This window comes from Macaca mulatta, chromosome 8 (genome assembly GCF_049350105.2).
Source record: "Macaca mulatta isolate MMU2019108-1 chromosome 8, T2T-MMU8v2.0, whole genome shotgun sequence".
Classification (NCBI taxonomy): Eukaryota; Metazoa; Chordata; class Mammalia; order Primates; family Cercopithecidae; genus Macaca; species Macaca mulatta.
The window spans coordinates 141,250,474-141,264,441 of NC_133413.1; the positions used below are offsets into that span (position 1 = coordinate 141,250,474).

The 13,968-nt window shown below is 41.0% G+C and overlaps 1 protein-coding gene across 4 annotated transcripts in view; it reads right to left on the reverse strand.

The window, feature by feature from the left end:
- Nucleotides 1-13,968, reverse strand: part of ADCY8 (adenylate cyclase 8) — a 261,431-nt gene that overhangs the window by 54,679 nt on the left and 192,784 nt on the right. For 2 of the 4 annotated variants that reach the window (XM_015145995.3, XM_001084919.5), the window contains 2 exons: nucleotides 12,208-12,409; nucleotides 10,053-10,142 (listed from right to left, as the gene is read on the reverse strand). In XM_015145995.3, the coding sequence (XP_015001481.1) occupies nucleotides 10,053-10,142; nucleotides 12,208-12,409 (292 nt within the window). The remainder of the gene's footprint in view (nucleotides 1-10,052; nucleotides 10,143-12,207; nucleotides 12,410-13,968) is intronic. The other 2 variants (XM_077942879.1, XM_015145994.3) reach the window with 1 other exon arrangement.

Genomic DNA, 13,968 nt, shown 5'->3' on the forward strand with positions numbered 1-13,968 from the left:
TCTCTTGGCTATAAAGTGGCATCTAGGTCACCAGGATATAACCAACTCACATAAATGGGACTCTAGTTAAAATATTGGACTTGATAATTTCTAAAATTCCTTTTCGTCTTGTTATACATGGCTGTTTGTAACAACTTGTCTTTTCTATTACATAGAGAGACAATTTTTGTATGGGCAGGGGTGGTGGGTAAGAATTTCCAAAAATGTCTAAGTAATTACTGAAGATTATTTATAGATTTCTAAGCCTAACTGGTTAATTTATGCATCCTTTCAACAAATATTGACATCGACAAGTGTGGAGAGTGTCCTGATTGCGTTCTCTCTGAGGGCAAAGGCTCCATACCTTTGTGGTACATGGGGTGGACTCGTGAGTGAAAAAGGCATTTCCTTGCCCTTAGGAGCCTAGTGTCTAGTGTCTCCTTTACTTCTGTCTTTTCCTTTTCCAAGAAATCCAATTATTTTCTGGTCTCAAATGGGATGATAGGCTTTCTTCAGCTGTTCTTTAAGATCTTGGGGAAGATTTTTAGGTAATTCATTTTGATGCCTCTGTGTAGGAAGCTGTGTGTGAAGTGACTGGGCAATAAGAAGTTTATTCTCCAGAGCTCAGGGAAACTCTAAGCCCCTCCAGTCTGACAAAGGCCAAAGAAAGAGGACTAGATCTGAGGGGTCCCATTTCATTGTTGCCTGTATCACAACAAGGGGTGGTGCATGGCTTTTTGCAAATTATAAATCATTTATTGGATAAAAAGGCATTGAAATGATTGTGTCCTTGGAACAAAAACTTATGTGGTCACAACAGTTAATTTATAAAATGTAATAAGCATTTATTGTGTGCCTATTACAATCAAGACATGGTGCCAGGCACTGGAAATTCAAAGGAGAGTAAGATGGCCCAGGCCAAAAGGAAGTTGTGGTCTAAAATGTAAAGCAGACATAAAAACACCAGCAATAATCGTGGTGGAAAGTGCTTTGCCAGCAATGTGACCAAATGCAATGTGGGTACAGAGGAAGGACAAAGCGTTCTGCATTTTGCAAGCATGTCTGAAGAAGGTTGTACAGGGGACATGAGTTTGAACTGGACCTTGAAGGACAGAGAGGATTTCACACAGTAGAAAATGGAAAGGGATGGGCATTCTAGGAAGACAGAATAGCATGAATGCAAAAGTGTAAAGGAACAAGGTGTCAGGAGGATTAATTCCTTGGGTCTTATTAGAGAATCATACAACTACTCATAAAGAGAACTAGTAACACAAGCAGAAGAAAAGATTTGAATATGTTGCCCTCCTCCTTTCTCTAACAAGGCTGCTGAAGATATAATAGGCAAATATAATTGTACATTTGCACAATGTGTTGATGGGTCCTTCTCATTTTGTTGCCTCAATCAGTTGTGGCAGTATGCTCTCACCTTCTTTACCCCCATCCCCCATTCCGTTGAAAGGAATCACCCACTGCCTTGCATGGTTTAGGTAACATTTACTTTAAAGTATAAAGGTGAATCTTTTGGAGGTGATATAAACCATGGGACATCAGACAGAATGAGGCCCCTGGACAACATCAGAGGAATCTCCTCTATGCGTTTTATACCTTGAGTGAAGAGTCAGGGTGGGACCAGGAAATGGGAGAACAATAGGAAGCTACAGAAGTATTAGGACTTTGTAAAAGCTTTGGGAAAACATTTCTCTTTTGCTGGGTCTGGACCCATAAATTGTGTCTCCTGTAACTTGGGAGGAAACTGGGCTCAATGCAATTACTTAGTCTCTGTCAAAAAACAAGCAATTTTTGTGTCATATTACTCTGGGAACTTAGAAGGCCCACAGCTCCTAAACTCTCCCCTAAATGGATCCTGGGTATAAGGGGCTCATAGGTGTAGCAGGACAGAGTTAAGGGGCAAAACCACGCTGTAAAAAATCCTCTTGCATGGAAACCTGTACTTTATTCTGCAGTCCATAAGGAACCACAGATGAGTTTCATACTTGTAATGGATTCATTAGGTCAGTGCCTAAGAAATAAATTGTGGTAGGGAAGAATATACGAAGTATCAGGATTAATGGAGAAAAGCTGAAACTTAAAGACAAGGTCTTGACAGATCTACCCAATAAACTTAGCAAGATATAAAAATTGGATAACATTGTCTAGTTTTATGGGGAGGTAAGAAATAGAGAGGAGTCAGAGATAGCACTAAGATTTCCACTTTGTATTAATCCATTAAGTAAGAAAAAAGATAAAGCATGGGGAAAAGGCAGTGAGTTCTTTTTTAGGCCTATCAAGCTTTAGGTATAGAAGGGGTGATTCAGAAAGGATGTTCAGTGAGCGATGACATAAATGAGGCTGAGATTCAGAAGGCAGATGGGGTCTGGAGACACACATTTAGCATCATTCAGCTGAACTTACAGGTGTGGAAGAAATCACTCAAGCAGAATACAAGTAAAGACAGAAGACACAGAGACTAGCATTGAGAGCCTACCATGTTTGAAGGACTGTGGAAGAAGAGAAATAAGAATATTGATTAGGCATTGTTGGGGATGTGTGGAGGAGAACTAGAAGACAGTAGTGAAGAAACACGTGCCCGAAGAATAAAGAGCTCTATATACAAGAGTTTTCAGAGGAGCATTTAAATGACAACAAAAAGTCTTCAAAATAATTTTAAACTGGAAAGCAGGGTGTAAAATTGTATATACACTATGATTACAAGAATGCAAAATATGTGTACACAGACATGACATGGCTTTTGAGTGGATTATTTCCTTTTGTAATGTCCTTTAGTTTTATTTTAATGTGCAATATCAAATGAAGCAGTAGGTTGAATGCAGCGTTTCGGGGTAAATCCCTGTACTCCAGAGGACTCTGCCTGGGGTTCTCTGTTTTTTCCTAGACCTTTTAATGACAAAAAATAATAATGCCAAGTTTTGTATGAGAAATGTTAGGTAGTGAGCAAAGTTCCCAGCAATCTCTGATAAAGGAAGCAGACAAGCTATGCATTGTAAGTGCGTCACCTTTGCCTTGGGAAAGGATATAATGACACCTCAGTTTTTACTGTTAAAAAAATTGGTTAGGAAAAAGAAGTCAAAGGCATTTCAGTAGGTAAAATAAAATGTAGACAGGAGAAGACAAAAAACCCCTACAGATGTGGAGGTGTGAAAGACACCAGATTCATCTTAGATGAACTCCAGGTAAGATGGGTGGACGGACCAGCTGGGTTGGGGATGTCTGTAAATCAGCAATTAAGTTGGTGGAAAGTAGATCTAATAATTAAGCCTAAATATTTATTGGGTATGTATTCTGTGAATGACGTTGAATGACTTTATGTGTTTCATCTCATTTAATTCCTTAAATGACTCAAGGACAGGTATTATTCTTGGGTCCACTTTACAGAAGAGAGGAAGTGTATGTAACACTTTTCTTCTTCTGAATACACAAGGTTTTCCTCTCAGATATTCTGGCTTGGGAAATCAATTTCTTCAATGTCTGTACTGAAAAAATTGGAATTTCATGATTTGACAAGGTATTAAGGGTAGCAACAACTGAACCTGTTTCCATAAAACAGTTTACAAGCTAAATCATGCATTATTCCACAATTGTTGACTGAGAACCCACTATGCACCAAAAATTGTGCCAGGCTGGAAGGACATTGTCAATGCACCATAAATTGCCTTGGCAATATATGCACAATTTACTCTTAGGAGGAAGAAGAATTATTTTGCACATGATAACTGACGAAGGAATTGAGCATCTACCCACACAGGTCAGACAAACTGGATTCCCTGAAGCTATCTGGTTGCTGCCAAAATCCCACAACATCTTGAACTCATGGGACAAGAAGGAAAGAAATCAAACAGACAATTTTTAAAAGTCACTATGATTCAAAGAAATCATCTGGACTTATTGCTTTACACAAAATCTGATTCTTAGCAATTATAGCTCTTGGTATAAGCAGCACAGTGAAGTGTATCCAGGCAAATGACAGAAGCTGCTCTGCTTCTTCTGAGACCAGCCTGGACTCTCCAGAAAGTTGAGCAAGGAGGGTATCATAAACCTGGGGACCACCACAGGGTGCTGGGAAGATAGCTTGCTTGACTCTCCAGGGTGTTCACTGGCTTGTGTTAAGTAGGAGAAAAGAAAATTTTGTATGTGGTTTGTGCTCTGGTACATTCTTAATGGTCCTTTGGTTCATTCAAGATGCTGGTTTTCCAAGGTTGTATTTTTGAAAAATCTTCTGCTATTCATACCACTGTCTTTTACTATACAATATGTTCCCTCTACCCATTTTATGATTTTGTCTTTATTATGGTTTGAGTAATTTGATTATGATGTGCCTTCATGTGCCTGTGTGTGTTTATATTGAGGTTTTGGACCTGTGGATGTATGGTTTTCATCAAATGTGGAAAAATTCATGACACTATTTCTTTAAATAGGTTTTCAATCTCCTTGTCTTTCTCTTAGTCTTTCTTTTAGGTTAGGAGCTAGGACTCCAATTATACATAGAGTATGCTGCTTGAAGTTGTCCCCAATACTGCTTTTATTTTAATTTTTGTATTTCATTTTGGATACTTTATATTGCTATGTTATCAGTTTCACTGTTTTTTTCTTCTGCACTATCTAATTTTGTCTATCATGAATACAGTCATAATATTTATTTGCTTGGCTGGGTGCAGTGGCTCATGCCTATAGTCCCAGCACTTTGGGAGGCCCAGGCAGGTGGGTCACTTGTGGCCAGGAGTTTGAAACCAGACTGGCCAACATGGAAAAACCCCATCTGTACTAAAAATAATGATAATAAAAAGCTTAGTTCAGTATGTTGGCGCATGCCTGTAGTCCCAGCTACTTGGGAGGCTGAGACACAAGAATTGCTTAAACCTGCGAAGTGGAGGTTGTAGTGAGCCAGGGTTGTACCACTGCATTCCAGCCTGAGCAACAGAGTGAGACTCTGTGTCAAAAAAAAAAAAATGCTAATTCAAATATACACAGTCAAATCTGAGTTGGTCTTTTTTGGTTGACATTTTTCCCCTTGTTATCAGTCATATTTTCCTTCTCCTTTTGATGCCTGGTAATCTTTGATTGGGTGCCAGACACTGTGTATTTACCTTGTTAAATCCTAGCTATTTTTGTATTCCTATGCATATTCTTGAAATTTATTCTAGGACACATATTAAATTATTTTAAAAGGTTTGATCTCTTTGGATCTAACTTTTAAGATTTTAAAGGAAGAATCAGAGAAGCATATGATGTGGGAACAATTATTTTACTCTACTGAAGCAAGACTTTTCTGAATACTCTAACCTAGTACCCCATGAATCTTTTTCAGTCTGACTGGTGGGAACAAAATTATTCTCAGCTCTGTGTGGTTCCAGGCACTGATCCTTCCAGATGGTTCTTTTCCCATGTCAGTTTCCTCACATGCATGTACTGATTGAACCCTTTTCAGATCTCTAGGTTTTGCTCTCTATGCAACTCCCCAGAGTAGTGTGTTCTGCAGACTCTAGCCACCTCGGTCTCCCGGGACTCTTAGCTTAGTATTCTGAAATCAGGGAGTCCACCTTGGTTTCCTCTTCCTGAGCCATGGTCTAAAAACTCTCTTAAAGCAATAATAAAGCTCAGGCAATCACTTGCTTCCTGTCTTTCAGGATTATTGTCCTTCACTGACTGATGCCTAGTGCCTTGAAAACTATTGTTTCATATATTTTGTTTGTTTTTAGTTATTTCAGATGGAAAGGTAAATCTTGTTCCTGTTAGTCTATTGGAAGAATGCTTCCTTTCTCTTTAAATATTTTAAAACACACATTGTGGGCCCTGTCCTGCTGGGCCCTTTGGTCAATATTGAATAGGTATACAATATTATCTTCACTCCTTAAGTCAATAAATTTGAGAGGATGGAAAGGATGTCCTAGATAAATAAATCAACGGTAGGAAGGATGGAGTGTGAGTGCTAAGATGACACCATCAGGGTATGTGAGATGGCAGGGAGGAGAGTGCTGAAGGAGTTGGGCCTGCCAAACCACGTTATGGAAAGAGGGAGGCTTGAAGGCTGGGTAGGACCTGAATAAATGGAGAAGAAAGGGAAGGAAATGCCAGCATGCCAAGATATAGACAATCACATCTCTATGGAAAAATGGGCTCTTCAGGACCCTTTATGTAGGGACATGGATGCAGCTGGAAACCATCACTCTTAGCAAACTATCACAAGAACAGAAAACCAAACACCGCATGTTCTCACTCATAGGTGGGAACTGAACAATGAGATCACTTGGATTCAGGAAGGGGAACATCACACACGGGGGCCTATCATGGGGAGGGGGGAGGGGGGAGAGATTGCATTAGGAGTTATACCTGATGTAAATGACGAGTTGATGGGTGCTGACGAGTTGATGGGTGCAGCACAGCAACATGGCACAAGTATACATATGTAACAAACCTGCACGTTATGCACATGTACCCTAGAACTTAAAGTATAATAATAATAAAAAATAAATAAATAAATTTAAAAAAATGATCAAAGCACCCCTAAAAAAAATAAAAATAAAAATAAAAACCATAGACAGCTCTGCTATTGCAGATACAGTGAACTGTTTATTCAGATGTGCCAGAGCATATAATAAAGGGGCGTGATTCTAAAATTAGGGTCTTCCCACTGAGTCTCCTGAGAACCACATCCAGGTGTTTGAGATAATGACACTCTGGGTTTGTGCATGTGATTTGCATTCATTTCACAAACCTGTGCCTTTCTTTCTCCTCGACTACTCTCCAACCATGACTGGAATATAGCTTTCTTCACTTTCATTCCCGGCGTCTTCGTTCTTTTTTAGCATCTGACAAGCTTTGAATTTAGAACTAAATTATACTTTATATCATACATTGTAAAAGCTCATTTTTTATATTACATCATCCTGTTTGATAACATGTTTTTGGACTGGATATTATTTCTCATAGGGTGAGGCAGGAATGTCAGGTATACATTTGAAGAAACCAAGGCTCACAAAGATGAAGTGGTTTGCTTGGGGACACATACTTGTGAGTATGTGAGTGCTGGGGAGTTGGATTAAGTCTTTCAGAAGGTCTGAATATCTAATCCATTTTAGTTTGGCAATGCCTAGTCAGTGAAGCGTGTGCACACACATACACATGCACACATACACACACACACATACATACATGTATCAGAATGGCAAATGGTGGGTCAGATCAGGTGGTTGTTGCAGCTGGTGAATTTGGCCTGTGGCCATAGTTTGCTGACCTCCTGAACAAGATGACCCTTTCATTGTGGAGAAAATGGTAACATCAATCCATATTCATTTTATCTCACTTTTAAACATTTCTATTTTTGAGTGTGTTTCATAACATACACTAGTATGTTACACACGGTTGTTCAGGTATGTACAGGTGTTTGTTTGATGATAACATACATTGGCATTACATGCTCAAAGCCTTTTTGCTGAAAATGATAAATAAATCATAGCTGACATTTAATGAGCAGATACTTTGTGCCTGGTGTGGCTTCTAAATACTTTAAATGGATTAATTCACTTAATTATCATAATCACCCAATAAGGAAGACCCTACTTTTATCCCCATTTTACAGATAAGGAAACTGAGGCACTGAAATAAAGCTGTGTGATCAAAAATCTTACCCACCACTTTCTTAGGATTTGGCTAATCTCTGAGTGCTGTGGTCTTGTGTTTGAGGGTTCAGGTGTTGGGTCAAGGGTATAAAATATTAATTCAAAGTGATGTGTGGGCACAGATAAATAGCTGCTTCATGTCAGATGCCATGTGAGGAGCTAAATATTTGCTAACCCATCTAGGCAGGCACCATGAGAACATATTGTTTAACTCCACAGTAGTCATGTAAAGAAGGTATAAATTTTCCCATTTTACAGATGAGGAAACTGAGGTTCAGAGAGAGTAAGAACTGATTCAAGGTTCCACTGCTAGCAAGTGAGGGGGCTTAATTGGAAATGAAATGCAGCTTTCGCCTAGCTCTGACTCTCCAATTCCGGGCCACTTACTCTGTCCAAAAGTTGAGATGTTTCCTAAGCCCCTTAAGCCAAGAATTTCTCAGGGAGCTGTTGTCCCACAGAGTACACTAAGCTGGGGCTCCACTCATTCCTAGGTGGAAGGAAGTCCCAGGGCACATGGTCTGGCCAATGTAGCCCCTAAATGGGACTTAGTCCCATCCTGTCCTGCATATCCTTAGTAGAGTCTAGTTTCTCCTCTAGGGACTAGGCCAGATAAAGAATAAGGTAGATATGGTTCAAATTATAGTACCAAGGCTTGATAATAGACTGAAAAAGAGAAGGAAGGAAGGACAGAAAGAAGAAGGGAAGGAAAGAAGTGAGGAAGAAATAAGATCAGGCAAGTGTGGCCCTAAGCAGCACTGAGCAAGCTGCTTTCTGAGCTCTAGTTTTATTATCTATAACATGGAGAGAGTAATAGCCTCTATCCCAGACATCTGAAGGATTTGATGATGTTATGCATATCAAGCATGTGCTCCATGCAAATGGATGGAGGGAGAGGAGGGTTGGTCTCCTTGTTGGAATGTTTCTGGGACCAATTCTTAGACCTAGAAGAGACTACAGGGAGCCTTTTCTCCATTCATATGTTGGAGGGGCTTCTGAGTGTGGCAGCCTCTCAGAGAACAAGAATCTACCCAGAGTCCTAGGTATGGGGTTGACTGGGGTCTGCTGGGACATCTTAGCTGTTCTACTTTATGACCCAGGATGTCTACCCTAATATGTAAAGGTCTGGGTTGTGAATAGCAGACCCCATAGGCTGACCCCAAGGCCCAGAAACAAACCACTGGCTCTGTGGTCAACGTAGGGTAACACACACAAATTATGATCATAGGTGGCCTGTTGGGATGCCTCCAGACCACATGGTACTTCTGGCACTCTCTGTACCATTTAAGTTTAGTTGTAATTTTCTGCCTTTGTAATTCCCTCCCTCCCTCCTTCCCCCCCCTTCCTTCCTTCCTCCTTCCTTCCTCTTCCTTCCCCTTTCCTTCCTTCCTTCCCCCTTCCTTCCCCCTCCCTTCCCCTTCCTTCCTTCCTTCATTCCTTCCTTCCCTCTCCTTCCTTCCCCTTCCTTCCTTCTTTCCCCTTCCTTCCTTCCTTCTTTCCTTCCCTTTCCTTCCTTCCTTCCTCCCTTCTCCTTCCCTCCTTCCTTCCCCTCCCTTCTTTCCTTCCTTCTTTCCTTCCTTCCCCTTCCTTCCTTCTTCCTTCCTTCCTTCCCCTTCCTTCCTTCTTCCTTCCTTCCCCTTCCTTCCTTCTTCCTTCCTTCTTCGTTCCTTCTTCCTTCCTTCCTTCCCCTTCCTTCCTTCCTTCTCCTTCCTTCCCCTTCCTTCCTTCCTTCTCCTTCCTTCCTTCCTTCCCCTTCCTTCCTTCCCTCCTTCCTTCCTCTTCCTTCCTTCTCCTTCCTTCCCCTTCCTTCCTTCCCTCCTTCCTTCCTCTTCCTTCCTTCCTTCTCCTTCCTTCCCCTTCCTTCCTTCCCTCCCTCCCTCCTTCCTTCCTTCCTTCCTTCCCTCCCTCCCTCCCTCTCCTTCCTTCCTTCCCTCTCCTTCCTTCCTTCCTTCCTTCCTTCCTTCTTTCCTTCCTTTGCTCCTTCATTTCCTCCCTCCCCACCTCTTTCCTTAATGCAGCAAACACTGTTTGAGAAAGAACTCTGCCTGCTAGTGGAGATAACAGTGCATTCTGCTACAGGATTTTACAAATAAGCTAGGAGAAATGCATAGAGAAGGAAGAGATAAGGGCAAATGGAAAACGGATAGAAGGAAAGGTGAAAAGGAAGAAAAGGAGGAGAAAGAGGGAGAAAGAAATGAGGAAGGTATAAAGATGAAAAAGAGGCAGAGGAGGGAGCAGGAAAGAGGACTGGGAAACAGAAAATATAAGGGGAGAAGGAAAGGCAGAAAAGGGGAAGAAGAAAAAGGAAAGAAGAGGAGGCAGAAGAAGGAAAACAGGCCTCTTGAGTACTTTCTATGGCCCTTCAGCCAGTCTTGTTTATTTAGAGCTGGTAGAGATATATCTATGTCCAACTCTCACCAAGGGGAGCTCGTAAATAAATACCTCTGGGTAGGAGCAGATATCTGTAAACACAGCTGAGGAATTGAAAGTCAGGTTCTTCAAGGGTATCGACTTGTCAAAATCACACCACAGCTGCGGATTAAAAAAAAGAACAACAAAAACAAAAACAGGAACAACAAAGTCAGTGTGAGTGCTGGAAATGGAGCAGTGTGCTATCAGTGGCCGTGCTTCAGCACGGGTAGACTGAACCCTAGAGGGGACTTGAAGTCAGAATGGAAGTGCCAAAGTGCCAGCTTTGATTTCTCTTATTTAAAAAACAAGTGCTTGCTCAGAAACAGCTTCCGTAAGCCAGTCATGCAACTAAGTTTAGACTGCTCTGTTGGCCCCATCATTTGGGGTCACTGGAGTGTGCTTGTGGAGCTCAGAAGAGAAAGCCAGATGGCAGGAGAAGAAGTCTCGGGTAAACTCACAGCCTGTCTCCAGATCAACAGCTGGGAGGACATGGAGAATCTGAAGGGGTACATTTTCCAGAAAGATTCTTAGCATTGAGGTGATGGGCATTCCCTAGGACAGAAGTTGCTGCAGGAGATTTTGTGGTATTAGGAAAAGAGTAACTACCATTGGCCAAATGCCTCCTCTGTGCCAGACACTTTGTACAAAAAAGCCTCACAACCACCTTGTGATGTAGCTGCTATTTTTAATCCCCATTTTACAATGGAAAAGTATGAAACTCTGAGAAGTAAAGTAACTTGTCCAGGGTCACAGAGCTCTGGTGGATCTGAGATTTGAACACAGGTCTATCTGACTCCAAAGCCTCTGATCTTCCTACCACACTACCCATGGAGGCACAGTTGGCCCCAGAGGTAACCCTGACCTAGAGTCATTGGGCTTACTTACAAATTCTGCATCCCTGAAATATCTAATTTGTTATCAAGACTTAATTTGAGGTCCTGGCTACTTCTCTGCAGCCTGTGATCAGTTGATCCCATGTACTTCCATTTCAGTTATCATAATCTATAACATATTCATTAGATGATGAACTAAATTAGATGATAATTTTCCTTTTCCTCTTTTCCTTTATCCATAGAGCCTTCACTAGAAGGACAACCACAGAACTTAAGTAATTACTGGGCCAAATTGGACAGTGATTTCAGGCAGTCTAGCCCTCTAAGTCACAGGCCAACAATTGTGGGAGTCCATAGCTTGGGTCCCTGAACACTTGGGGACCCTCGCTCAGGCCCAAAGGACAGAGTGATGGATTCAACCACATGACAATGCCTCAACTAGCCTCTCTCAACATGCCAAGTTTAAGACCTGGAACCAAACAAATCACCTCAAAAATCTAACTGCCTGAGTCATGGACAACACAGACTACTTGTAAAAGCACAGAAAATACCTATAACTACCATGGTACAATTCTCAAGAGAAAATGAAACCATGACAATGTGGATCATCAAATTAAACAGTGATAAATATCATGGCAGTTGGAAATTCATCTGAGTTCTATGTGTCACGTGAAATACAAACTCTTAGAAAGTCATAGGCGAGATACTCAGCTTTCCTGAAATGCAGTTTCATCATCCATTAAATGGGGACAATAATACCTACCTGTACCACATAGTAGGTGCTCAATAAATGGCAGCTATTTCATTTCCATTTCCCCCACCCCACTCCCACTCCCAGAGATACAATTTAGCATATTAGAAGGGCGAGGGTCATGGAGTCAGACAGAACTTATTAGCAAGTTATTTCATGTCTCTGAGCCTCAGTTTCCTCAGCCATAAAGTGGGGATAATGAAACTTACCTCACGGGGTTTATGTGAGGATTAAATATGAAAAATATGTAAAGGTCCTCCTTCAGCGCATGGCACATAGCAGGTAGGTACTGATACTTGATAAATGGTAACTCTTATTTACAATGTAATTGGCCACTGACAATATGGAAATTGAAGGGCTTTTGGAACTCCTTTGGAGAAAATAACCTATTCCGCTGGGAAATAGACAATTTTCCAACAGTAAAATGCACAGTTTTGGCAGTAGCCACATCTTTGTTATCTGTCCCTAAGCTTGGGGCTAGACCAGGCACATAAAGGTAACTGGTACCAAGGAAGGGTAATGCAGGAAGCTGCAGGCTCCATAAACTTCATGCTCAACTGCACACTAGACACCAGAAGGTTGGTGGATGTGGGATGCTTACGATATTTAAGATGGCGCCCAGGAAATTAATCAAGATGGATGCAAAGATGATGACGTTCCGGGCCAAATAGGTCTCATTAATCCAACAGCAAGTTTTCCGGAGGATGAGGGGCAAACACTTATAATCCTCTGCTGTGGTGATGAGGACCAGAGCCGAGTGCAGCATAATCAGAATGGAGAACTGGATGGTCATTGGCATCACTCTGCAGGGAAACAGAATGTTGGATCATTGGCATCAATTGTCTGAGCAACACTGAAATTCTATTCCTGGTCTCCCTTTCCCATCCCTTGCATCGGACAATTCTTTGAAAGGTCTGTTTGTCCAAGAAAAAGGTTATGAGCAGGAGAGATTTTTAAAAATTACACGCATCCCGAGAGCACTCTCTCTATTGAGAAACTTTGCAAAAAACAGAATATTTGGCCTGATTTATTGCTCCTGCCCACTTTTCCCCTCTTCTTTTATTATTAATTTTTGTCACTAGACAACTGCTGTCATGGCAACACACCGCTCTAGTTTGGTATCAACACTCTGGTTGTGGGATGAACCCACATACCCTTTCCCTTTCAAGGTGGGTTTTATGAAACTTTCTCCCTCCATCTATCCTGATAACAAGAATTGGATTTGGCATTGGTTTTAAGTTGCTCAGTTTGGTTCCTGGTTACTGTGGTTTTCATGGACTATACCATAAGTTATTTGAGACATGGGTAAGGAGAACTCATCCTTGTCCAAGGTATCAGCATTGCTCTCGAGTTTACATCTTGAGTTTCAAGCTCTCATCAAAACTCTGTCCCATGGTAGCCTGTGTCGGTTGGACACCTGTGCTTGGTGTCAGGATGCTTAGTAAGTCTGTGATCTAAAACTCCATCTCTGCAGGCATCTTTAACTCCTGTCTCTCCTATCAACCTATTTATCACCATGCATGCTGCTTCTCCTTGGGAATTAACTGTTCTCAACTCTGTGTCTAGTCATTCATGTCTTACACTGGCAGCTCTAATTTTTTCATCTCTGTTTCAGTCAGCAAACTTATGCAGGTGTTAAAGGGTACCTTGATAGAAGTGGTGGGAGAGTTTCTATCTGCTCCTTTTTCTATAAATTGAGGTGTATCCATCTGCATTTAATATCTTCCATTGGCCAGTGCTACATAAATATGTGTTTAGCAAATAAAGTTGAACTCACCTTCTTTTCCTAACACTATCTCTTACTATCCTCCTCCTTAAACTTCTTATGTAATATTAATAACAGTAGTATAAATAATGTATTGAGTTCTGATTATGTGTTAGCTACTATGCTGAGCATTTTATATATAATATCTCATTTCCATTCCTTAGAATAAACCAAAGAGGTCTTTTTATCTCTTTTTTTTCCAGATGAAGATTCAAGGCTCAGAGGGAAGAAATCTCCCAGCCATCATATAGTTGGTCAGTGTTAGAGCCAGAATTTAAAGTCCACTCTGCTATACCATTCTGATATTCTAATCACTTTGGTAGGTAATAGATCTCCCGTGTTTGCATTAATCTTTTTTGCTTTTATGGTTTCATCATAATATTTATTCATTCAACAAGTCTTCTTCCTGGGTATACAGTGGTAGGCATCAGGGGTACTGGGGCCAAAGACACATCTTCCTCATCTAGGTGATCACAATTGAGAGAGGAATATAAATATGCAAATGATAAACTATTTATATACTATGCTAGGATCTATAAAGAGTTATAAACAAACATCAATTGAAAAATAGGAAAGGGAATCAAGGGAGGCTTCATA